General features: G+C 37.8%; 2 protein-coding genes across 5 annotated transcripts in view; one reads left to right on the forward strand and one right to left on the reverse strand.

The window, feature by feature from the left end:
* Positions 1–5,199, forward strand: part of LOC112450911 — a 9,528-nt gene extending 4,329 nt beyond the window's left edge. Inside the window, exons 2-4 of the mRNA XM_025008411.2 lie at positions 742–1,047; positions 2,889–3,026; positions 3,156–5,199. Coding sequence (XP_024864179.2) covers positions 742–1,047; positions 2,889–3,026; positions 3,156–3,478 — 767 coding nt within the window. The 3' untranslated portion in view covers positions 3,479–5,199. The remainder of the gene's footprint in view (positions 1–741; positions 1,048–2,888; positions 3,027–3,155) is intronic.
* Positions 5,200–11,893: 6,694 nt separating this feature from the next.
* dab2 (DAB adaptor protein 2) lies at positions 11,894–25,487 on the reverse strand. Of its 4 annotated transcripts, none has more exons than XM_017427568.3 (15): positions 25,331–25,487; positions 21,775–22,049; positions 19,369–19,505; positions 19,132–19,230; positions 18,914–19,045; positions 17,709–17,792; positions 17,507–17,533; positions 17,389–17,433; positions 17,222–17,284; positions 14,838–15,428; positions 14,269–14,386; positions 12,688–13,287; positions 12,404–12,600; positions 12,233–12,313; positions 11,894–12,152 (listed from the first exon to the last, which is right to left on the reverse strand). In XM_017427568.3, exons 2-14 carry the CDS (start codon positions 21,911–21,913, stop codon positions 12,251–12,253), a joined length of 2,295 nt encoding a protein of 764 aa, XP_017283057.1. In that variant the 5' UTR covers positions 21,914–22,049; positions 25,331–25,487; the 3' UTR covers positions 11,894–12,152; positions 12,233–12,250. The 4 variants fall into 4 exon arrangements, with proteins under 4 accessions (XP_017283057.1, XP_017283055.1, XP_017283056.1 ...); XM_017427566.3 differs by having other exon boundaries at positions 19,369–19,508; XM_017427567.3 differs by having other exon boundaries at positions 19,369–19,508; positions 21,775–21,956; positions 25,331–25,472.
* Positions 25,488–26,524: the final 1,037 nt, after the last annotated feature.

The raw sequence follows: 26,524 nt of genomic DNA on the forward strand, positions 1-26,524 counted from the left end.
GGTTTAGTAATATCATGTTTTCGTAGTTTAGTTATCCTGTACCTTGTTAGCATTGTCATGTTTTAGCTTAGTTATCTTGTCATGTTCTGTAACTCTGTCTGTAAATTTGTTCTTGTGTTGTAAAGCACTTTGAGTCGCCTCGTGCTGAAAAGTGCTATATAAATAAATGTACCTACCTACCTACCTACCTACCTACCTACCTACCTACCTACCTACAAGGCCCTGGCCGAACCTTTTCTCACAAGGTTTACGTCCTTCCACAGAGAAGTAAAAAATAACTGAACTATTGATGTCGCATTATGTTAAAGGACTGCAGGTTACCTATCCCACCACCTTTTATGCCAGAGTTTAAACTAAGATCATCCCATGATGAGAAAGGACAGAGTCATAGACATTCTGGTCAAAATTGTAAATGACTTTATGCACAATCTCATGCAATGTTGCGAGTCCTCTCTAGATGTCTTAGTATATGTGCTGAGGATGACTCAGCTTAAACCACATCAACCTTATCTTACTATCTGTCAAGATAACTAAATTATGGGTAAAACTGGGTAAGAATGACACAGGTTGTTCTACAGTTGACAGTGTTTCACAGCTATTCTAAAATATAAAAATTCTTTGTTTCTCAATGATAGTAGGAGACATTTTGCAGTCCAGTGAGGAAGTCCCTTACAGAAGATTGCAGTGAACTGTTTCTTACTGTCACTTAATAATTTATTTTTTCATCCCTATTTTGCCCAGGGGTGATGCAGGCGCCCAACATCAGTCTGACTTCTCCTGATAGACTGGTTTGGGTTTCTGAACATGTGGAGGTCACCAGAGGATACAACTGTGTCTTCACCTGCTCCGATATCCCCGATAACCTTGAGGGTCATTTCATTTTCAAGTTTTCTGGCCTGTATCTCAGCAAAAACTATACAAACCAGTCAAATACGTTGAGCTTCGTAGCTGACTATGAACACGAAGGGAACTATAGCTGTGTGTATGAGGTAACCCCGGGCAAGAACAGGTCTGCTGAGTCAAAACGGATTAATGTCATCATTAAATGTAAGGAGAGAATTACATTTCAATCTTTTCTTTTTTAGGCATGTTGTGTTTAATTTAAAGCAATCTTATAGTAAATCCTGTATGTCAATTGTTTTTTTGTTTTTTTTTCTTTGTACCTAACTAAGATCCTTTATATAGATTGTGAAGCCTGAGTGTGAAAATAAAAAAATGAAAAACTGCAACTCGAGTCACACTTCCAATAATAAGGCTTCAGTTTTCATTTTAGTATTTGTATCTAGTTGTGCTACAAAACAGAGACTTTTATGCTTTGCTATTACATTATGGCAATTTGGTTCTTAAAAACACAAACAGAATAACACCAACAGCTGAGTAACTTTATTATGTTTCAAAATGAATTGTAGTTACAGCTAATAAATATTGAATGGAGGTCCTTAAATCTAAATGTTTCCTGCTGAATTGGGAAAATAATGACACAATGTATTAAAGGAATTGTTTGGACTTTTTTAAGTGTTGTTGTTTTGGTAATTGTTATGAACATCAAGTATCTTACCTGCAGCAGATAGCTCTTTAAACAACCTAAGTTTGAAAAATAAGAGTTTAAAGGGATAATTGAGAAATTTCTGAAGTAATGTTTTGTCAAATAGTTAGTGCTTTATCAGTTCTGTGTCAGGTTTTGTCTTGGCAGTGTTTCTTTTTGTATTTAGTGTTTTGTTTCTGTTTTCTTTTGGTTTTGGTTTACTGTCTTTGTTGTTTTGTTTTCCTGTTTGTTGCCCTCTGTCAGCTCTTGTTAATTGCCACGCCCATCTCCACCTGTCCGCTATTGTAATCACTCATCTGTGCCCACTTCCCAAAATCAACCTCAGCTTTAAAACCTGGTCACTTTCTCTACTTTCCCGCTGGTTCATTGTCCCTGGTATGTCTATTGTCTCTTGTCTCTCGTCTCTGGTCTCTGGTCTCTGGTTGTCTGGTTCCCTCGCTTCACCTCGCCTCGCCTTGCCTTTGTGTTTAGTTTTGGATTTGTGCTGCCACAACAGCTTTTTTGTTATCTGTTATTTTAATAAATTAGTTATTTTTTTAAATGAGTCTGCGTTCTGGGTTCGTCTCCTTCTCCACTGGCCTTGACATTGTGACATCACTCATAGAGCTCAGAGTATGAAGGAAAGGGCAAACATCTTCAACCAGGCTAGGATAATGGCTAGCCAGTTTTATGCTGATGATGCTGAGGCTGCAAATATATCAATCTGCTGAGAGTTGAATCAACCTTTGCACTGACTAGGCATGTTGATCAAGTGGACCTTTACAACTGCAGCCTCACTGCATCAGCTGCAAACACACAAGAAATGCTGGGTCTCTAATTCTGCAATACATGTTTCACATGAATTATTACTGAAAACACACTTCTTTGTCGTCAGTATAAATTACCACAGATTTCCATGTAAATAACCATGTGATGCATTTGTCACACAATTTAAAGGTTTGTAAAGAAAACAGTTGAATTAACTGCTCTGAAAGTTTTGAGATTGGAGTTGTTTTAGGATGGCAGAAATCCACTCTGGAACTACGACTCAGACTAACCATTAGCATGACTTTCTACTCAACACTAAGCTTTGTTTCTCTAAACTGATGTTGTTCAAAAATCTGTCTTCTGTAGGTAAGCTATTATTGTTTATATTTGCCCAGAACACTGCTTTAAAAACCTAAACTACTTTTTTATGATAAATATTAAAGATTTCTAATAAAAAAGAATACAAATTTGTTGATTTTAAACATTTAAATTTGATGATCATTCCATTTATTGATGTATAATTGCAATTTTTATTCCACTAAAGCAGCATTGTCGTGGTGCAGGTTTGATATAACAAGGTTTGTTTTATTTTTAGACTCCTTGTTGAACATTTTAATCTACTCCGTGGTCCCTGGTGTTGTGCTGCTGCTTCTGATGGTGGTTCTGGTGGTTTTCCTGGTCTGCAGGCGAAGACGAAGAGACAGCCAATCAGACTCTGTAATCCTAAATCAAAGTTCGTACTCACCAGGAACATGATGACACACTAAATGTTGTTATTTTCTTAAAATTTGATGGGACACTTACACATATAGATAATTCTGTGTGATAATAGAGATTTTGGTTTTACTTTGTTTTCTTGCAGTAACTATTAGAAACAGTTATGAAGAGGAGGAAGAGGAGGAAGGGGACTACGTAAATGTCAACCCAGAAGACACCAACACTAACCCAGCAGTAGAAGCCATGGGCGAGGATGAAAACGATCATGATTATGAGGACCCAGAGATCGAAGATCAATGCATAGTTTCTTTGAGGGCTCCTGTTACTGTTGAAGACCAAGAAAAGGAAGACTCAGATGAAGAAGAAAACAGCTGTGATGAAAATGACTATGTAAACTTAGCAGATTCAGTTTCTGAACAAACTTTGGACATTTATGGAGAACAGCAGGACATTTATCAAAACATTTAGAATTTGGCATGAAGACAATAAGGTTTTGTAGTTTTGTGCTGCTGTAGTGTTCAGTAATATTAATTCCTTCAAATGGACCTCAGCTTGAAACAGACCATATAAAGCAACAATTTGAATGCTAAGGATGTCCTGAAAAAATGAAATATTACCAAGATGTAACATGAAGTCAAATTAGTTTTAGTCCAAAGTAAAAAAAAAAGTGTCACAATAGAATTTAAAAGGTTTTACAAAAGTTTCCTTTTCACTGTTCCTTACAGATTTGTAGCTTAACATGATGAAATACACTTTGATTGCCTCAGGAGAGATCAAGGCTCGATGTTTTTCTACATCCAGTTCTACAGAGATGTTAAATGGGAAAAAGAAAATGCACCCTCTTACATTTGTAAGATTTTATGTGCCAGGACAAAGTAAAGATGATCTGATTGTAAAATTACATACATTTAACCTCAAGTGTACAAAACCACACAACAGATTCCATCATGTCATTATTTATTAAACAAGAATAGCTAAAATGGGAAAGATGTGTAAAAAACTGTCTACCCCATGATCCAGCTGCTTGTAGAACCTCCATTAGCTTCAATAACTCTCAGTAGAGGTTTTAGGACTTTCAGTCTCTCACATGGTTGTGGAGTAATTTTGATCCAATTTTGTTTCCAATGTTGCTTCAGTTAATTGATGTTTGCAGACATTTGTTTCTGCTCAAGGCTCTCTCAAGGCGTGAGACACAGGAGTTCATGGTCGATTCAATGACTGAAAGGAGCCCAAACCATCAGCCCTCCACCACCACAGTTGACAGATGGTATGAAGTGTTTGTGTGGATATCCTGTATTTGTTTTTGTTTTTTTAAACATGTTACTGTGCATTATGGATAAACATCTCTAAATTTTTGTTCTGTCTTTTTCTAACTGTCTTGTCATAAATTTTAACCTTTAACCTGCTAACTGAGCTGTACGTCTGAGATTGAGCTTTTGTAATTTCTCTGATCATTGCACAGTCTGACTTCAGAGTGAATTTGCTGGACGTCCACTCCTTGGAAGACTGGCAGCTGTTTTCCATTTTTTAATAATCTTCCTCTCTGTAGAATGAATCTCCAAATAGTTTTGGAAATGGCTTTAACTGTTCTCAGGTTGATGAGCAGCAACAGTTGCTTCTCTAAGGTTACTGCTGATGTCTTTCCATCTTGGCATTGTGTTAACCCTCACCTGTATGAAATAGAGCAGCAAGCTGCCAAAACTACTGCTTTAATGGAGGTGATCTCATTGATGATCAGTTAATCAATATATTTGATCAGCAGCATCTGGCTGATACTGAACCTCTTTAAATCCTGTAAAAGCAGTGAGAGTGGATGTAGTTTTTCACACAAGATTTCCCAATTTGTCATTTTATTTATTTAGTTAGTTATTTGAATAAATAATGGCATGGCAGAATCTGTTGTGAGTTTTTGTTTACTTGAGGTTAGATTTGAATAAATTTAGAACCTGATCCTAATCTTCTGATACATAAAACACTAGGATTAAAAGAGTGTGGACTTCGCTTTTCTTTAATACTGCAGATTTACAACATAAAAAGGAGGAAGAAGAAGTTAGAGGAGTTAAAGATCAGATTTTGAACCTTAAAATGAATTATGCCCTGTGATGGACTTGTGACCTGTCCAGGGTGTGCCCCACCTCTCGCACAGTGACTTCTGGAGATAGGCACCAGCTCTTCATGACGCGTAGAGAAGTGGGTAAAAGAGATGGATGGATGGATGGATGGATGGATGGATGGATGGATGGATGGATGGATAAATGATGGATGGAGAGATGGATGGATGGATGGATGGATGGATGGATGGATGGATGGATGGATGGATGGATGGATGGATGGATGGATGGATGGATGGATGGATGGATAGATTATTGTGTACTTTTGCACAGTTTTTGTACACAAACTGTTTCTGATCAACTATTTCATCCTTTAATAATAATATTTCCAGTCAACAATATGTGTTTGAAAAATCTTGGTATGAAATAAGAAAATGGGCCAAGTCACACATCCATAAGCTTTGTGATTGGGGTATTTGCTGACAGAGGTAGAATGTTTTATATTAAATGTGTATTTTTCACAAATAATTCATTCAAAAAACATTAATTTTAACATCTTCAATACTATAGAGAATGTTTGCAGAAATGCCCAAACAGCATGTGTACTGGTTTTCAGAGCTAAACAAATATCCCTAAATTAAAACTGAAAAATTAACTCCTCCAATTAACTCCTCCTCGCCATTAACTCCTCCTCATTTGAGAATCTTAAAAACAGGTAGCAGGTTGAATTTTGAGACTTGAGATTTAAAAATCACACATAAAAAAATGCTTACAAGCTGTGTATTTTGCTTTGTTAAGGATGGAGCAACACATGAGTGACTTGGACTGATCGGACTCTACAGCCATTTATTCACTGACAAAAAACAGAGTAGTGGAAATGAAATAAAACTGTACAAAGTGAAACATCATGTGACTGTATTACAATGATTATAATGTTAGATCAGATGGATAGCTTTTGTGTTTTGCTGTGTTTGAGTAAATTCTTTTTATAATTATGTTAAATTCAGCCATGTTTTTCCTTTGTTTTCTATTTTGAGATTACTTGTGTTGTAATAGACATGCAACTTGCGACCTATCCAGGGTGTATCCTACCTCTTGCACAATGATGGCTGGAGATAGGGTCCCCTGACCCGGAAAGAAGAAGAAATGTATACATGAAAAATGTATAGATGGATGGATGGATGGATAGAGTACTCATGTTCAGCATGTTTTCTGTTTCTCAGTGCCTCCCTGTGTCCTTTTTTCATGGTTCCTCTCAGCCAGCCTTGTCTTCAGTTTATCAGTCTCACCTGTTTTTTATCTGCTCAACTGAACTCTGTCAGTAATCACCTCTCCTAGCCTACTTATACTCCCAACTTTCCTTCACTCATTGTCAGGTCCTACAGTCAGCTCCTTTCATTCTGGTCCAGTTTGTGTCCCCTGTGTCCTTGCCTGCATTTTGGGTTCTTAAAAAACTGCAACTTGACAGATAACAGAGTTGGCGGTATAAGTACACTGTTCTGTCTCAGCAGGGGTAAGACATGCAGATGCAGGATGTCACTGATGTACCTCTGCACCATCAGGATCTCTGATTCTGTACCACCTGGGACCTCAAGACAGACAGGCTCCCCCCACCATGGTGCAAGGAGGAACATTGGTGTGTCTCTCAACAACACTGGCTGCATTAGTCTTCAGTCCATACATCCTGGTTAGAACACCACTCCAAACACCAACTTTGCTCTGGTGTTTCTGGCAGTGGGACAATGAACCCATTGTCTGGCTAAAACATGGTGATGGTATACACAGGATGTTGTAAAGAGTCCAAAAAGCAGGCACATATGTCATGGGGTTTTGTAATGCTTGGTGTACAATACAGTGAACCTCCTGTTGTGTTAAGTATGTCAAGTCTAAATCAATATTTGTTTGCAGTTCATTAAAAAAAACATTTGTCTCACCATAAACAGAAACCCTTCTCTGTTTTGTGCTCAAAAAGTGAGTAATGTTTTGATTATGTTGGACACTGGAAACTTGGTTGCTTATCATTTGTTTTGGAACAAGCCTGCATTCAGTTTCATTCATGAAAAAACAGACTGGGCAGAGAAATCTTAAAAGCCTCACTAAGCTATGTTTCCCACCACCAAACCTTTCTAAAATAGTAAGACATCTAGTTCATGATGTGATGAAAGAACTGTTAACTGTTAACCTTTTAATTTCCCTTCTGTATCAATAAATGCTTTCATGTGGACTTTCCAGTACTACTTCATTTGTAATTTCCTTATAACGTGAGTGTCTGAAGAACGGAAAAACTGAAGAATGTTAGATTATATTTTTATTTTTTAATTCAGTTTTTATCTCAGAATGTGATTGTAAGTGTTGGCCCTCCATTGGCTATATCAGATAAGACCAGCGTCCATAAGCTGGTATGAGTTTATGAGACTGTACACCTCATCTTATGTTTTCTCTCTTTCTGAGCGATGCCACAGAAGCAACATCAGCACTTTCTCTTCCTGTTTTTAATAACACAAAGATGATCAAGAGGAAAATGCCTCTTCCTTAGCACTTTTCACAACATTGAACTGGGGAGGAAAGAGTACTGTTTACCTAGGGCCCACTGCAGGGAGGGACCCTCAGAAAGCCTGGAACAAAGAGTGTTTTGTGTTGTAAACTTATCTTTTGAATTAATTCATGTCATAATAAAATCCACCATGACTAAATGAAGTGATTGAGAAACCGAATTCTGCATTAACAGCAATGTTGTCCACTAGTGGAGTTCATATTTTTGTTAACTTTGAACTTAAAGAGTTCTGTTTTTTACAGGAGTAACTTTAACTGAGCATAGGTCTACATGGGGACATTTAACTCTGTTCAGTTCAGTCCTGAATGGCTGCTGAAAGATTTTTTAAAGATAAACCTGATATACTTTATACGGAAGAGGATTGGGGCCACTGTGGAAAAATAAATCCTGGAATTCTTGGAAAGAAAAGAAAAATCTCACCTTAGCCCTAATCCTCTTCTGTACTAATCTTCTTCTGTAACATCATGCAGAAAAAAGTTGATATTTCTCCTGGAGGACATGCAGGTGTCTATCAGGCTGATCCACCTGTGTGGGTCTGCTCTCCAATCTCTGTGGGGGCCACTCAGTGATAAACTGAGTGCCTCTTCACCTTGCTTTAACTTCTATAAAGGTTTAAGGCTCATGCCATAAGCATGAAAAGTGTGAACTCTTGGTTCTGTGTGACCTGCTGCAGCCACGGTTCATCCAGCATGCAAGACAGGAGAAGAGGAAAGAATGAAGCAGCAGAGAAACCTCAGAGATTAACCTCTGACTGTGACTGTGGTTAAAAATGTCCCAATCGGATGATTTTCAGTCACTATTTCGGACTTATTTTGCTTTGTGAGATGAAAAATGTATAACTACACGAATAAGACCACGTTTATTGAATATTCGGTCATATTAAAATAAAGTATAGGTGAGCACAGATATTGGAAAAGAAGCAAACAGATTGGCAAAAGAATATGGCAAGCAAATATATTATATAATTATTGTACAATATTTTCAAAGCTGATATTCAGAATTCAGTTATTTTTAGTCAAAATTATCCTTTCAGCTATCCAAAGAGCCATTTAACTTATCCATAATCAACATATCAGATATCTCAAACACACATCCGTAATTCTTCCAGTTACATGTATTACGATTTTAGCTAGATAACTACAAATATATTCTTTTTATTTCTGTATATCTGAAAGAGTTTAATTAGAAGAACCATTTCAGACATCTATAATCTCAAACTCACATTAAAAGTTTGTCAATTTTTTGACACCAGATGGAACTTGGGCTCAGACCTGCAGCCTCAGGATTATAAGACTGCAGCACTGACCATTAAGCTACAGCAGACATTAAGTGAGCATGGAGCCCACCAAGATGGTTTATACTTAGAGCCCAGAATTCCATGCTACAGCCCTGCTCGCAGCCTGAACCCCAGCAGAGTCCTAGCTAACAAACCAGCTGCATCAAGCCATTGTGAAGGTTCCTCACTCAACCTTGGGAGTTCCACCAGGATGTATCAGAGACAACCTTCAACCCTCATCAACATACCCACGTGGACTGCGCTGAACAATGGAAAATTTGTGTTTATTTGCTATGTGGCTATGCTGTGTTCTTAGTAACATCATCTTATGATTATTCTGGGATTGATAACAAACAGCTTCATTAGTATGACAATGCTTTATTGTGATTTTCTGTACATTTTTAGTTTGCATTATCTCTCATTACATTTTAATGGTATAAACAGAGTAATTACTTCAAATTTTGGTACTTGAACATCATGTCTATGAACCATCTATCATCCTTTTGCCATAAAGTTACTAGAATCATTTGTCCATAATGCATCCCTTAGTCTGGGAATATTGTAAATATACCCCCTTAAACCTAAAGTAAAATAAAGTTGCCTTTAGAGTGCTTTCATGTGAAACAAAGGGACTTCAACTAGATTGTAAAGAATGACAAGCAAAAACTGAGCAAGGGCTAACATCTTCCAATATTATTGTTTATCTTTACACTTGGTGTGATCTTTTTTGGATGACCATTACCTTAAGAACATGTTTGCGTTTCTTCATGTAGCCATGGGTCTCATTGGTTAGAGTAAACTGACATCTGTTTGCCCGACTGGCCAGGGAGCTGCACAATCCGAACACCCAGACTCATTGCAAGCCCAGTGTGCCCCCTGTCAGTATCAAGTTCTGGTAACACTGTGTGATGAGTCTACAATCAATCCTCTGTGTTTGCAGACCTTCACTCACTGTTTTAAACTGATGCTCCAGCAACTACCTGATAACATCATCACTCCACTCATGATGCCACCCCTTATACCCTCAGGTGCCTGTTCTAGAAGTGCAGCTACTTGTTAAATCATTTACAGACCCATCACAGTTCTACAAGTGCACCAAATTATGGCCAAGTCAAACTGTTCCTTCTGGTTTTTGTCTGAATGTGCATGTACTTTTGGAGTCAAATTAAAGATATTGCTGCATTCAGACTTTAAAGGTGTAGATTTATAAATCACTCATGTCAGCTTGAAAAATGCCTCTCTGTACAGACAGTTCAGCAGGCTCTGCTCATGGATTTTGTTGACTTCATTTGTCACTTTTGTTGTAAAACAAAAAGAATTAAAAGATATTGAACATTATAACATTACTTCTCAGGTCAGGAAAAGATTTTTAATATCCATTGCACAAAACTTTGGTTTATCCTAATTTGACATTGTAAACAACCTGATACAGGTTATAAGCCTTTGTAAATAATAGTTAAATGGTAATAAATGTACAGATAATAGAAATGTTTAAAGATTTATGAAGTCAGCAAAAACAAAAGGCAATCTTCAAAGCTTAAATAAAATAAGTTGTCCAATGGAAGTGTTTTTGCTGTAAAGCACCTACTGATATGACAAAAGACTGCCAGACAGTAAAAGGTTGAGTTTGATTCACTGGTACGCTCAAATTTTAAGAGGAACTGTTGCTTTCAATGAGACATTTCCACTCCGCTCCGCCTCACACACACACACACATACAAAATAAGTAGCTCTGGCTTTCAATAGCTATTGGTGTGAAAATGAGCGCTTAATGCTCTAACCTACAAACTCCTCTTATAATGACAAACTGGAAGGTCCCATCACTGCATTCATACGAGACTTGAAACCACATTGCAGAACTGTTGTCATCTAAACGTGCGTCTGCTTGTAAGACTACTGCGAGCTTACAAATGCTTCGGGTTATAAACAGAAATGAGAAGTAGCTCATGTACTGATACTGAGAAAGACAGCCTACACAATGAATAAATGCTGCCAAAGGTAAAAGGGTGACATTTGAGCTCATGTCCGCATGTATGTTTGTCTGGTGGCAAATCTCTGTAACTGCTGGAGGGATTTTAACATTTTCTGAAAGTAGTCATTTGATGTACATCTACAACTGAATAAACCTTTGGGAGTTAGCAAACACTAACATGACTTAAACTTCATTTTACATTAATACATACTTTGGCCGCCATCAGATCTTGTGCGATCTCAGATTGTCTTTTACAAGGTTTGACCAAAATGCCTTTAACTCCTTCACTTATCAAGATCATAATTAAAAACTGACATGAAAGACTGGGTGATGTGCATTCTCCAAAAAAAAAAAAAAAAAAAAAAAAAAATGCTAGACCTTTAATCTTTTCAGGAATCTCTTCATCTGTGTGCTATGAAGTAAAATCAAACTTTGATACTTTGATTGCTAAAATGAAGTTACGCTTAGATTATGATAAAATAATCACAAAGAACAGTTTGTTTTGTCTGTGCGGTACGGGAAGCCGAAGACTCCAGGACATGACAGGGGCGAGTGAGATTAGGTAGCCATCCTCAAGACAGAAAAACAAGCTGCTGCAGCCGTTTGTGTGCAGAAAACTTTGGTCTTGGGTGCAGTTCATAGTATAAAAAGGAGGTGAAAGGGGAATCACCTCAGACACAACTGGTAATGGGTTGCCGTTTGTTCTTGTTCGAGAGTTGTTGTCTCCATTCAGCTGAATGCTTAAATAAGTGTATGATTGGTAATCAAACCTCTGGTCTGGAATCAGTTTGTGTATCTGTCTTTTCTGCAACTTCAAAGATCCAGTGAGAGAAACTAAGTGGTGAGGTGAGATTCCTCTGAAAGGAGTGAATACTAAAATCATGGTTTCTCAACAGTGCACACATGTAGTCGTCCCTTGACAAGATGGCTCATTAACCACGACAGATTTTAATGAAGCTCTCTTAAAGTAATTATTGCATATTTAATTGCTCATTTATAAACTATATGAAGTATTTGATACAACACTTTGTTGCATTATCATTGATTTATTTCTTTTACAAAAGACAGCAATAGCATAAACTGAACATTTTTCACAAAGCACATTTCTTTTTTAGCAGATCGTGACAGCATTTACATTTTGGATCATTTGTCGTTGAACAAGGGAAGTATCAAAACCAAAGGTGTAAAAAGGTTTAGGGACAAGAGTAAGAAGAGTTCTTCATTTGGATTGTCTTGCATAGAGCAGCATGTCTCAGAGGTGTGTTTAAGTGGAGAGGAGTTCTTCACTCCTGCAAGGGCATAAAACAAACAAAAATTTAAAAAAGCAAAAAACAAAAAACAAACAAAAAAAAAAAAAACAGCTACTTACTTCTGGACAAACATTTTGTCAAGCAAAGGGATTTCCAAAAGCATTTGTTGAGCCAAAAGTCTGAGCAACAGAGCTACTTTGCTACAAGAATAAAAAAAATAGAATACATTAGTCACTTAGTCAACAAGAGTGAAATGTTAGTCATTTCAGCAAAATGTGTGAATATTTTACCTTAGCTACTGGCAGAGCTCCAAATGGACTGGAATCTGGGGCCCCAAATGCTTGATCAAACATGTCCAGCCCCTGCGTTGGTGCTGGACTGATGGTGTTTGGAGCAGAAGAGAAAGCAGCATTTAGGTCAGGAGTAAAACTTGGAGCTAGGGTAGCAGCCGGGACAGGAACTGATGCTGGAGATGGTTTAGGGGCATCTGAACCAAAACATGACACAATCAGAAACCAATCAGAATCTCTTAATACAGAAATTTCCTACTATAGTCAGTGAGTCTTAAGTGTACCATTAACAGCAAGTGATGACATCTGATTGATATCAAAGTCATCATGATCTGCAGCATCCTGAGCCAGGCCCACTTTACTGGAGAAGTACTGATCAAACGCCCCTGACTCTTTGTCACTGTTGGGTGGAGCAGAGATGGGAGTCTGCTCTCCTTTCCTCGCTGGGATAGCAGGAGGTTTGACGATCTGGAAGTTTTTGAACATGTCCTTTCCACTTTTCTTCTCTTTTCCTGCAAGGGGATCTAAAGCTGTGAAGGCACTGTTCTCCACTTTCGGAGGGGCCTCTACAGGGGGCTTTGGAGGGGGGCGAGACGGACCGTGCTGGTCTCCCATGCCTGGGAATAGGCCAGGTTGGAAAGGATTAGATGCAACAGGCTGACCCCATGAGAGATGAGGTGGAGAGAGAGGAGGAGCAGCGAAATGTGGAGACATCTGCTGGCCCCAGGCTGAGGGCTGCATCTGAACGCCAAAAGCAGGTGGCTGTAGAAAGCCTGTTGCGGGCATTCCTGGCATGGGGAACATGTTGGGTGCAGCAGTGGAGGCCCCCCACATGCCCAATGCAGGAACACTGGTGGTGGCTGGTGGATGCAACTGAAGATTTCCTGAATGGGTTGGAGATAAAATATGAAGCAGTTTAGAAACACAATCAGCTGAACTTCAAACAACTAGAAAATAATAAAATTTGAGTGGTATTAATGCAGCTATTGCTTAAAATTCCAATATAATATAAAAACCTAAGCTAAGAAAGTGATTACACTTTTATACAGTTCATACATCAAAAATAAAGAGAACCAAATCAAAAAGAAATGTTAAAGCTGGTGCCAGTGGGTCATTATGGTCTCACCCCTTTGTCTCACTCCCTGGCTGCCAAGTTAATGAAAGAGAAAAGCAGTAGCTGTGTAAAAACTATTAATCAGATTTTAAAAATTCTTCAACTTTGAGCAGCAAAAGACTAAAATTCATGAGTGATCATCAATGTTTCTACAGTGTTTTTTTAATGCTCTCTTCAAAACTGGAGGTGAAGGCTCTTTGAGCTAAAATATAACTGAAGTGTACATAAGCATTAGTGTGCACTCAGTAAAACGTAGGAATTTTTTAATACAAACTTGTTTATGTACCATGAAGAGTTGTGCAGTAAGAAGAGTTTTGTTTCCAAGAGATTTAAAAAGTTGAGATGGCTTAAAAGTTTAAATTTGTGACATTAACTGTCAGTTGAAAATTTCATGGAAAATTCTCATAATTTAAAAGTCTGTGTTTGAATAAGCCATAAAAATATCAAAATACAATTCAGTCATGGAAAGTCCAACTTTTAGATCAATTTAAAATGTCAATGTTTCTACTATGAAGTCTGCATGAGCTATAGCGCTCCAAAAGAGGGCTGGGTTTTCTCATGCGTCTCACAAAATACCACAGATTTTTTTTTTTTAGGCTTACAATGTGTATTACCACCAAAAGTCATAATCCAACATTCCCAATCTAGATGTACATTTTAGTAAAGAATTTACACGTTTTATTCAAAGCTGCAGGATAAAAGTTGTAAACGGTAGTAATACTGACGCATGAATGTTTATTGTGAGATTTACCCAGAGCAGTTACGGAGGAGGGAGCAGGTGTGTTGTTGAAAAGATCAGTTGAAGCAGTTGACCCCTCAGTAGCAGGAGTAGTAAACAGTTCTGCACCAAACAGGTCACTGGATGCAGACTAATTAGGAAAACATATATAAAAAATGATGCATCATACCACCACAATATAATACATTTTAAAAGGTGACTTTTTATAAAAAGGCATGCTTTACCAAAACCCATTTATCTAAACATGGTTGCACGTGCATGCCTTGCCACTTACCTGTGTTTTTAAATCACTGAAGCATGAATGTTAGGAAAATAAGAGCACAGATGAGAGAGTGGCTGTTTCTCAGCAGCACAGCAAACATACCATCTATTCAAGCAGAAGCAGCATTTAATCACCAGTGCAAACAAAGACAGAATAGATCTAACCCTCTGCACCTGATGTGCGGGAGGAAATCAGAGGCTTTGAATGGCATTCGTACCCAGACCACCAGTGGAAAAAAAATCCCTCAAAAAGGAGACGTTAGAGCCAAATGTGCTGCAAACGCATGCAACCCCACTAACAGCTAGCTGTGTGGTGTCACCTTTGCACTCCTTCGACCCCGTCCGGACTGTGGAGGTGGACTTATGACAACAGAGTCCTTGCTATGAGCTGTTGGTTCTGGATGATTAGTTATGGCATCAGAAATGGTGGAGGTTTTCAAAGAGGAGTCAAAAAAGGGGTTTTTGGTAGAGTGCACTTGACTCTCATTCCCATCCATCAAGCTTATTGCAGTGCCCTGAGTTATACTGCCTCCTAGTGGCCACTGACCGTTACTGAGAGCAAGGATCATGGATTCACTGGACAACCCAGTTAACTGCTGACTAAGATTTTCAGCATCTCCATTAAAAACAGTCTTATTTGTGCTCTGAGCAGAACTTTTTAAAGTGTCAGTGAGGGAGGAGTGTGTATCATCTGGTACAAAACTAGTGGGTGATTTAGAAAGAGGGTCATCTCTGAATGGGTGACTGTCTGGAGCTGGAAAGTAACCAAAAGTTGAAGAAAATGATGTTTCTTTGTGGGACGATGCCTTAAAGACAGGACCACTGGAAGTTAAAAATAAGTTATCCTTTATGAAGTTTTGATTGCTGTCAACTTCAGCAGAGAAGTCCAGCAAAAGAATTTCATTAGAGTCCTGGTTAACGTGAGGAAAGGGTAGGTAGAGAGGGGGGACAGTGAGACAGAAAACAAGATTTGTGAATCAGTTCTGCAGGAAGACAAACAGATGTTAACAAAATGAATCAGGGTGTGGATTTTAAAGCTGCTACCAGTGGAATATTTACACAAAAGTATTAGAGTCATGACAAACTAGATCAGAGTTCATCTTAAAGTTTCAGGAGCTTTAAACACCGGCAAGTTTGGGGAGGGGAAAAAAAAAAAAAGTTTTTGCCACCACCATATAACTCAAAACTTCAAGGTTCACTTAATTCCACTTGTAGCAGCTTTAGGATTAAGGACAATGAGACAGTAACCCAATTCTAAAAAGAGTCTAAAATTGAATAACTCTGTCATTATAAAGTAGCGTTCACTGTAAAAGTCATAGCTTTTTAAGTTCCCTCAATTTGGAGAAAGAATTTATGTCTAACAAGACTGATGAGAATTTCCAAACACAGCTTAGACTAAATTGGATCACTGAAAACTCCCAATCTTTAAAATTTTGTGGTGGTTCATGCCATTGCATTTTATTAAACCATTACACTGGTGTTAGTTCTGCTTCACATTAATTATTTCTGCAGAAATTTATATATTCTCGCAAGAAATGCTACCGCTAGCTGCTGGCCATAAGGAGAACGGTAATGTTTTTACCAATGTGATTGCATGTCTGTTAGCAAAATATTTCATGAACCAATCAACGGCCTGATGAACGTTTCAAATTATTTAACAAGCATCTACTTTTTTTTCCTTTAGAATCAACCAAATTCAAAATGGCTGTGAAAGCTAATCAACAGCTGATGCAACTCAGTTTTCTAGAATTTGAGCTAAAACTGAGTAAACCTAGCTGATTAAGATCAATCATTACCACCTACTGAGTGCTAATAGGTCTTGTGAGATCTCATACTGTGTAATTGCACAAGGTTTGACCAAAATGGCTACCAACTCATTTATCAAAGTAAGAGCTTAGTTTAAAACCGGCATGAAAGCAGCTGGTGCATTCTGTCAAGGACTAGAAGCCCTTTATTTGTTTTTGCGAATCATTGAATTTTATGAAATCGTGCAACATTAAATTGACACTGTAAAGGTTTTTAGGAATACATCCTCAATATATATGTATTGAGATGATTCTTGGCTGCTACCATGCCAAATCTTAGCTCAATATCTGTGAAACTGGCCGAGTTGCAGCTTTCAGCAGCAGGCAAACTACAGAATTACATGTGGGAGGGAGAAAAAAAAAGTAATGTGACAATGTTGATGTAAAACGGTTTATAGAACAGCTTTCACATGAACTGCTGTGAAATCTTTGGAACTTCAGTTGTGATCCATTTTAGTGTTAGCCCTGTTTGTATTAACTTGGCTCAAACAGGTCAGAATGAACCCATTTCTCCAGCTGAAGTCATTCAAAAAGCCATCTAAAGCAGGTAAATATCTCAACTTTCAGAGAACCCCACATCAAAATGGCAAAACTATTTATATATAAAAAGCTCTCTTTAGAATTGAGTTCGCACATGACATGAAATGATCTGGGGAGGTGTTGCGCTCATTAGGTGAAGTTTTTTGTACAAAAATCCATTTTATATCTTCAGAACACATTCAGAAGAGAGATTACACTTATGTTCACACAAAAGACTATTGTAGTTTTAAAAATGTTCAGAGAGTACAACAATCAATGTATAATACTGTAAATATCCTACCTCTTACGTTGGACCTGAATAAAAATTTTGAAAAAGTTAAAAAAAAAACAAAAAAAAAACAGTGAAGTACTTCACTTACAGTTGGAGCCTGGATGTCTGGGGGAGTTGTAATGTCTCCAAAAAGGTCAAGCTGTTCCACTTGCTAGATGGGAGGAAAAAAAAAACAAATTATTCAGCATTTCACTCAAAATCATTCATTATAAAAAAAAAATAAAAAAAAAAAACAAAACAAACAGAAATTCTTACTTGGACACCTTTTCCTTCGTTTGTGTTTAGCGAGGCATTTCCATTCTGATGAAGAAAAAAAAAGTGTTAAAGAAAGTGGAAAGAGCCTTTAGAAAACTAACAGCTTTCAGGTTTTTACCTCAACTACTCCTGCACCATTTTCACCCTGTAAGAAAAGATAAACCGTTGATTAAGTTTTAATCATGTTTCAGAGGAATGTCTGAACGGTGGGATTCACTGAAACACAAAACTGCACTCCCAGAAAATTCCTTCAGAAAGAACATGTCATGACCAAGCATTTGACCTCAATAAGAAAATGGCAGCTTAAATGTGAACGTTACCTTCTGTGAGGACTCTGCCTCTTTCTTCTTCATGTTGAAGATTACTTGGAACAGATCTTTCAGATCAATTACCAGGGGCTCTGCCTGCATGATAACACAAAGACAAATTGTTCACTCGTGCTTTTATACATTTATTATTTTACCCATTAGGGGCAGACTTAACCATTAACAAAGATTTTGGCCTCACAAAAGGAAAAACCCTAATAATTTTACAGCATGGATCTCATTTTCTCATTTGTGGTGTTAAATACAAGTTTAATGTATTAAATATGTAGTTTTACAAGGTAAAGTCCAGAATCATTTTAAAATGCTACAAAGATGCATCTCCCCACCACTGCATAGTTTATATCTGAATTGCATTGATCAAAAAAAAAATACTTCAAACAGCAGTATTTGCCATCCTGGCATTATTGAAAAAGAAAGTGGAATATTTTGGGCTAGACTAATTCTTCTACACCACTTAAGCTGAAAAACTAAAAAGGAGCTACACGAACACGATATTCGGAGGAGCATGTGTTAGCACACTGATGCTAAAACAAAGAGTGTAGCAAAAGCAATTGGTAGTTTTGATGAGCAAATTCAGTTTAAATTAAAGCTTCTCAGATTAGAAGCAAACTTTTAATTTACAGCCTAATGTTTCTTGAAGGAATGCATATCACCTATAGCCTTTTATACCAGAATTCTAAAGTCATATTATGCTAACAAAGAATAAGAGTTGTAGCAGTTTCTCAATTTTTAAATTTTATGCACAATTTCATGCAAGATCTTGCAAAATGTGTTAACACTTGGTATGTATTGTGGATCACTCAGGTACTACTACATCAAACATAGATCAACTGTAAAACTGACCAAGTCATTTATCTATGGCAGCCATCTTAAATGGGATTGACGCAAAAAAAAAAAAAAAAAAATTGTAGATGTACATCTAATTATTACTTTCAGTTTCATTAAAATCTATTCAGTGGTTGATCAGATTATTTTGCCAACAGAAGCAAATGCACTCAGGCAAATCTACCGCCTTTTTTTGGTGGGCAATAATTTAGCAGGAAAGATTAAAATTTTTCAATAAACAATAAGCTACAAATTGGTCTTAGATTATGGGCTGAAAAAATAATGACAAGGTGGAGAGTTGGGGTCCCCTATCTTAACTTCACTTTAGGCCCTAAAATGACCAAGACTGCCTTTGCTATCCATGTGAGTGTTACCTGCTGGGCAGTCTTAATGGCAAAGAACTGATGCTGTCCTTCTGCTCCACACACATATCCAAACGCTCTGTTGTCCGTTACATCTCTGGCAATGAAGGAGATCTTATTCACTGCATGTTCATGTTCGATCACCTGAGTGATGAGGAGAAAAGCCTTTTAACAGCAATGCATTCAAATCATCTCCACTTTAAACTGCAGTGAAAGTAAACGAGACTCACTCCTGATCTCTCGTCAACAATCTTTATACCCGACATAGAAATGTTGACCCAGATTCTTTGTTTGTGCTTGCCTTGGGACCGAGCAGCTACTGCCATACCCTGCAATATTTAAAAAAAAAAAAAAAACACCAAAACACCTTTACTGTAGCAGCTGTTCATGAATTCCACATCAAACAAGCACAAGTAAATACTTTAAAAACATGTGAGCAGGTGAATATTTGAGGTCTTATGTTGTACCTTCAGTTTCATCATGGAGTCCTGGCACATCTTGTCTCCACGGGCCTCTGGAACATCGTCAATGCCGATGAGTTTGGCCTTGTACCTCACACCATCCCCTTGAAACCTGCCCAATAGGTACTCATCCGTCTTCTCCGCTACTAGAAAAAAAAGAAACAGTTTACACATCACTAAAATACCAGAAGTGGTGCAAAAATCATCAGTTTTACCAAGTTTGTCTTTGAGTTGTATACAGAAGCTTTCAGAACACCTAAATTTGTCTGCAGAGATCCAAAACTTAAATTTCATACCAAAAGAGATCATTCCTTCCAGCAGAAACCTAGTTCTTAAACACATACAGTCTAGCCTCCACAATCATGAAAAATATTTACATAAATCCAGTTTAGTGGCTTGTTTAAACTTCAACTTCTGACCATTCAGACAGATTTAAGTTGGAGACGGGTATGCCTGAGAGGCACTGCAATAATATCCAGTAAGAGCAACAAAATACTTAAATGTTTTGTTAAATTAGCTGCATTAATAATTGAACATTACCCTATTAGACCTTTTTATTACAGAAAATATTAATTGTTGTGTTTACTGTTGATCCTTCAAAAAGACTGCAACATGCTACATTTAACAGGAATAAAAAAAGGAAAGAAAAGAAAAAAAAAAAAAAAAAAAAAAAAAAAAAAAAAAAAAAAAAAAAAAGGACTTCAATCCTGTGGATCCCAAACTTTTGGCTCACAAAATGATAAGATAAAGATATTTCTTTATTAATCCCACAGCTGGGAAATTTACATTGTTACAGGAGCACAGGGGACAGAACAGAACCAATATACAGAAAATACAAATGAATATAAAATACTAAGTAAATAATTACCTTGGAACATGACATCTATTGCTACTTTAAATTACAAAATATTGCCAATAATCCTAATAAACAATATAATTCGTCCAGTCACTTTACCCAGTTCTTCTTGCTCAGGGTTTCACAGAGAAGGTGCACAGCTTCACTGAATGCAACTTTAGTGCAGTGCTCTATTTAAATAGGCAGATGTATGACAAAGCTGCTCAGGTTTTTCTGTGATTGACACAGGACATTTTATTATACTGTGACCACAGTGGGTCCAATCAGCTCTCAAATCAATCAGAACAAAACTAAAGAAAAATTCATGTCTTGATAAACTAGTTTTTTTGTTCAATAATTCTGATAAACTGTTCAGTTTTAACTGGAAAACAAATATGTTGAGAATATTTTCAAAGATGGCCGTTTAATCCGCTTATATTAGTTTTAACTGAGACATCCAGGCAATAGCTCTGCTGTTTGTGTGGGGTCACGTCAGTTCGGCAGGCAGGCCTACAGTGGGTTTGCAGTCAAACTAACAAACTAATGTGGATAAAAACATTCCATCCAGAGTAAATATGTCTTTAGTGTGCACTGAGGCAAATCACACTTGAATTACACTATCCAGATTAAATCAGATCAGTTGGTGCCAGTTCTGAATGGTGTCATAAAGATGAGGGACAACTACTCACACTGATCAGGTGACATTTTTGTTACCAATTAACCAGTGTTTCGACTGGGAGGTAGCCGGAGCTGGGAGTCAAACCTGTGACCTTCTTACTGAGGGACAACAGCGCTAACCAGCCTAAACAAGGGCATGATGATACAAAACAGTCCTTAAACCCAAAATGCCATTTTTAAAGTCAATTTTATTTTTGTAACGATTGAGAATATGCCATAAGCAGTCATTTTTAAATGCTACTTCATAACTGGAGATTATATAAAAAAACCCACTTGATGTTATATTACTCACATGGGGTCCGGACCCCAACTTCGGGAACCACTGCTTTAATGAGCTAACCAGAGTCTTGCAGCCTGTTAGCTTGCCAGCGTCTGCAGCTGTTCTGTGCTGCTGAAAGTCTCACATTGAAAATCTGTTTAACATATGCATCAGCTTCATACATTTAGATATTTTACAGAACTGAATTGTTTATAGCCTTCTGGTCCAAGATTTAGTCAACACACCTGACTTTTGTTTTTTAACAATGTATGCAACATTTATTGTCAAGGACATCTGTAAGACCTTTGAGATAAACAGCGAGAGGCTCTACCTGGTAGTAAAACATTGAATCACGACTAATTTAATTGTTATGCTTTTATATCCAGATATAAAGGGGAAAAAAGCTTAAATAAAACCAGCCATGATGAGTCTTTAAATACCAATTTAAAATTTGCTTAAAAATACATTTACTGAGAAGTTTATTCTACATTTTTTTAAATGTATTTAGTTTGGTTTTGCTGAAATGTTTTTGTTAGCATGTTTCTGGAGTTTCTGTAAAATGAGGGTCCCCTCTCTCACTTCCTGTTACTACAATAAACGAAGCCAAGTCATTTAACTGCATCAACTTTTCAGAGCTCACCTTTCTTCTTCTCCTTCTTCAACTGGGCCTTGGCCACGGCTGTCACCGGGGAGCTGGGTGGCGTGTTTGAGGTCGAGGCTGTAGGTGGGGTTGTGGGGTCAGCAGATGCTGGGACACTGTTTTCCACCGCTGCAGACATGATGTGTGGGGGAGGGGGTGAAGCTCACGGGACAAGTGATGAACTGAGGGAAAACAGACAGCAGCTCCGTGTTCTGGGGCAGTGATGTCAGCCGAACATATAACTAACACCCACACATGCTTCTGTTTTCGTTTGTCTGGAACACAAAGTGATGATAACAGTGAGAAGCGTCAGTGTCAAGAATTAAAAAGACAGGATTTTAACTCTTGATTACCCTGCAATTAGACTGGAAAAATCCTTTCCTGCAAAAGGAGCTTCACCATAAAAGAATAGTCAAATTTAACAATACCCAGGAAATGTTTACAACTACCAATCTGAAGGAGAAGCGAGATTTACGACCAATAAAATACAAGACCTCAGATAAAAATCTGAACCAGCCTTTTAGGTTTCAGACAACCTTTTTTATTTTTTTTTTTATATAAAACATTTATTCTTAAAAATGTCAAACTTCTTTACACGTTCATTAAAATTCATAGTAATTTAGTGGACAACCATCCCAGAACAGGAAATGCATCTTATGAATTGTACAGCCTGAACATGTGATCCAGAACAATAAATTCTTAGTGAATTAGGATATTCACAGCTTTGACTGCTCATAAAATGATTCCTCAATCATAATCAAGATGAGAGCTGTGGCCTCAGCAGAAAACAAAAACAACAACAAAAAAAAAATAAACAAACACAGGAAAGTACACGAAGCAGAAATTTCATGCAGGTTTCCACTTCAGCTAGAGCTCACCTCTGTCAAATGGTAATTAAAGGGAAGGCATTACATCAAGAGCATAATTTAAACACGTAATGTGTGAGAGGGTCACTGTAAACTGCTGACAAATCACAAGCATTCAGCTGAATGGAAAAAGAAACGGGCTATAAAGCTCCCCTGGCCACAAGTACTGGAAACCAACCAGCACAAATCCTGCTCTGCCCAGTTACAGACGTACTTTCAGGAGCAGCTTCAGAGGAAACACTGCTCACAGCCCTGCTGGAAGAGAGCCTGTCACTACTGCTGAGCAGAGCAAAGGTTGGAAATGGGCAAAGGTTGAGCAGTTATAAGGTTAATCTTACGCTAACAGAGCAACACGATCCCGTGATGCCCAGCTAAGCAAGGACAAAAAACAGGAGCCTTTAAAATTATAAGTTTCTCCCCATGGTAGGTTGAAAATCTGTATTAAATCAGAGTTTCACAATCGTGTTTTAAAGTTCAGGTGCAATTAAAGTCTTAGCAATCTCTGAAGGAATGAATATCACATGCCACCTTTCGTGCCAGAGTTTTGAACTGAGACCATCTTATGTTGGCAGCTGTATTCAATGGTGCCCATCTTCATCAGTCACTGTCTGAGAGTTGGGGGATACCTTTGACAGGTCACAAGTCCATCACAGGTACACATAGACAACCATTCATACTCACTCCTAGGGACAATTTAGAGTTCCCAACTGTGGGAGGAAACCCTTGAGCACTGGGAGAGCATGTAAACTAAACAAAGGCTTTCAGACTAGGAGGTGATCTTGTGACCTTCTTGCTGTGAGGCAACAGCTCCAACCACTGCAATGCCATTTTAGAACAATATTTGTTGAACTATAGCCATTTGTTCGCCAAGCTTCATTAGCTGTGATGACCATCTTGTATAAGGTTTGTAGATGTTCATCTGATGGGTTTTTCTTGTTTTTTTTTAAACCAATAGTTTCATTATAGTACATCCAGTGGTACATGAACTATTTAGCTGAGAGCTGACTCCAAATAGCTGATGGCTATATTTGAAATGGAGCTTGCATAATTTGTAAGCCATCAGAATGTGTGTTGGGAATGACCATAGACTTATTAAAATACTAGACTCCATACTGGCCCAAAAACGAGATAAGAACACCTAATTAAGTCAATGAGAGTGACTTTAAGCTTCAACCACGCTAATATTCTAAAATTGACTGCAGCATTTGTGTCTTAGTCAGTTGGCTATGGCTCCCATCTTGAAATTGGGTTGCTCCAGTGATTGCTTCATGCAAGTTTTGTCGAAATCCTATGCGGACATGGCCAAAAACATTTCACCTTTTGGTGGCGGGTCACATTTAGCACATGAGAGAATTTCTAGTTCACACATTTGATCCAACACTTCAACAAGAAAAGCAGAAATGTTGGACTCTAGAGAAAATAAGAGTACAAATTGACATAACCAATGCACACCTTCAGCTTTGTGCCAATTAGCTCAAGATAAGCAACACCTGATTAAGAGGTTTTGCAACCCAGGAGCTAAGCTGATAGGACAATCCATTTGATCCTTGAAAGAAACGGGGCTTTTTATTCCTGTAAATGATGGTATATAGCCTTAAGGCTACAGAGGATCTGAAAAAGTTGGCAGTTCAATTTCAAGAGTATCACAAGAGCTTTGATTAAAATGAAATTATTTAACTAGCAGCAAACCCCTGAATGTCTAAACCAACTGTCATTTAAAACCACTGCAGGCCATACAGATTTTGTTTTGAAGCTTCATAACTCCTTAATGCTTTACTTGCACAAGCCTGACACATGACTGTTCCTGTCCATCAACCAGAGCCTCATAAAACTGCTGTAATGTCAGCACTTTGTTGCACATTTGAGTTAAACTGTTACGCTTTAACAGCCACCTTCCAGAAAAGCAGCCACAACGTCTAGGATGAAAGGAAAAACCCAGATCTATTTAGTGTCACAACACAACTCGACAATTGAGCGAAGAACACAGGAATAAATTTAAATTTGTCAGCAGAATAACTGCAGCACAAGGGCAGAAGTGTCACAATCCTGGGCCGTCAGGAAACAAAAAGTGCTGCACATCTGGAGGAAATAAGGGAATGAGTCAGACTGGATGAATGAGATGGTGAAATACCACAGGCCCACTGAACACAGAGCAGGCAGACACTTTCAAACCAAAGGAAACAAGAAAAGTTTGTGTGTTCATGAAGGCTGCATGAAAGGAGAGTGGACAAACTTGAAAAGTTTAAATAGACCTAAAAAAAATATGACGTCAGAAGAAAATTGAAATAAACATTACCTTCTGGCTGCATTTTACTGAACAAAAAAAAAAAAAAGATTTGATGTCATTTTTAAACAAAGTGCCCCCTGAGTAAATCACATGACTGATTCAAAGCAGTCGGTGTTTCATAGTAACACAAGCACATCCTCTGCATCTCCAAGCACGACATATACTACTACAGAAATCAATCAATCTATACAAAAATGAAAATTCACACCAACCCCTACTCATCACAGAATTAAACATTGTTTTGCCATCATTTATTTCGCCACTAGATGTTACTAAAACCATGTTTTGAATAAATGAACCCATTTTCAATACAATGGATGGAGTGGTTTAATACTGGTTCGTAACCAGTAGCTGCTCGTCAGGCAAGAATGCGCCACAAAAGAACAGCGACGCAAAGACCGACCTGTTTGAAAGCCCAGGGTGAGAAGCCGAAGTCCCGCTGCACGAGCTCCGAACTGAGCGTGAAACCCTCCGCAGCAGCAGCAGCAGCAACAGCAGCAGCAGCACGAGCCCAATCAGACGCAGCTGCGCAAAACGAGCAGGAGTCCGAGATTTTCTGCTAAATACCGGCGGGGAGAGGGACGGAGTTTAACCCCGTCACTGCCTGACGCGTCTCTGCTGCAGAGGGGCGGTGACAAGCACATATGGGGCGCCGTTTGTAAAGGAGCTTGTGCTAAAAATTCATGCCTAAATTTTGTCATATATAGCTTCTGCTAAAAATTCATGCCTAAATTTTGTCACATTTAGCTTCTGCTAAAAACTCATGCCTAAATTTTGTCACATTTAGCTTCAAACACTGTTTAAAAATGTAGTGTTGATTTTCTGATGTCACTTTTTANAAATGTTGTAAAAAGTGACATCAGAAAATCAACACTACATTTTTAAACAGTGTTTGAAGCTAAATGTGACAAAATTTAGGCATGAATTTTTAGCAGAAGCTAAATGTGACAAAATTTAGGCATGAATTTTTAGCACAAGCTCCTTTACAAACGGCGCCCCATAAGCACAGGCTGCCTGCCGCGAAAAACTTCATGGTCAGCTTTTATTCTCCTTCACTTTCTGACTTTTTGCACTCCGTTAAAGAGAAAAGTTAGTTAAAAGAAGAAAAAAAAAGTCCTTGAAAAAAAATGTAAATATAATTCACTTAATGATTTCAAGTCCACCTCAACTTTATGGAGGAAGTCCGTACCCATCGCTTTGATTAAAATGAAACTCTCTAATTCATAATTACGAGTTATTATTTCTAAACTTTAGTATTTCATAATTATGACTTAGCATCTCATTATTATGACTCAGAAACGCAAATGTTAAGGCATAGAATTTCCTAAATAGAACTTAGAATCTCCAAATTATAACTTAGCATCTCAAAACTATGATTCAGCATCTAAATATTATGACCTAGAATCTTAAAATTGTGATTTAGCATGAAAGTATTGTATAAAAATGATGACTTAGCATCTCAAAAGTAGGACTTAGCATCTAAATATTGTCTTAGTTTCTTAAAACTAGAACTTAGAATCTTATTATAAGGACTTAGGATCACATAATTATAACTTTACATCTAATTATTGACTTATCCAAATAGGTCAAACTAGGA

This window comes from Kryptolebias marmoratus, linkage group LG14 (genome assembly GCF_001649575.2).
Source record: "Kryptolebias marmoratus isolate JLee-2015 linkage group LG14, ASM164957v2, whole genome shotgun sequence".
Lineage (NCBI taxonomy): Eukaryota > Metazoa > Chordata > Actinopteri > Cyprinodontiformes > Rivulidae > Kryptolebias > Kryptolebias marmoratus.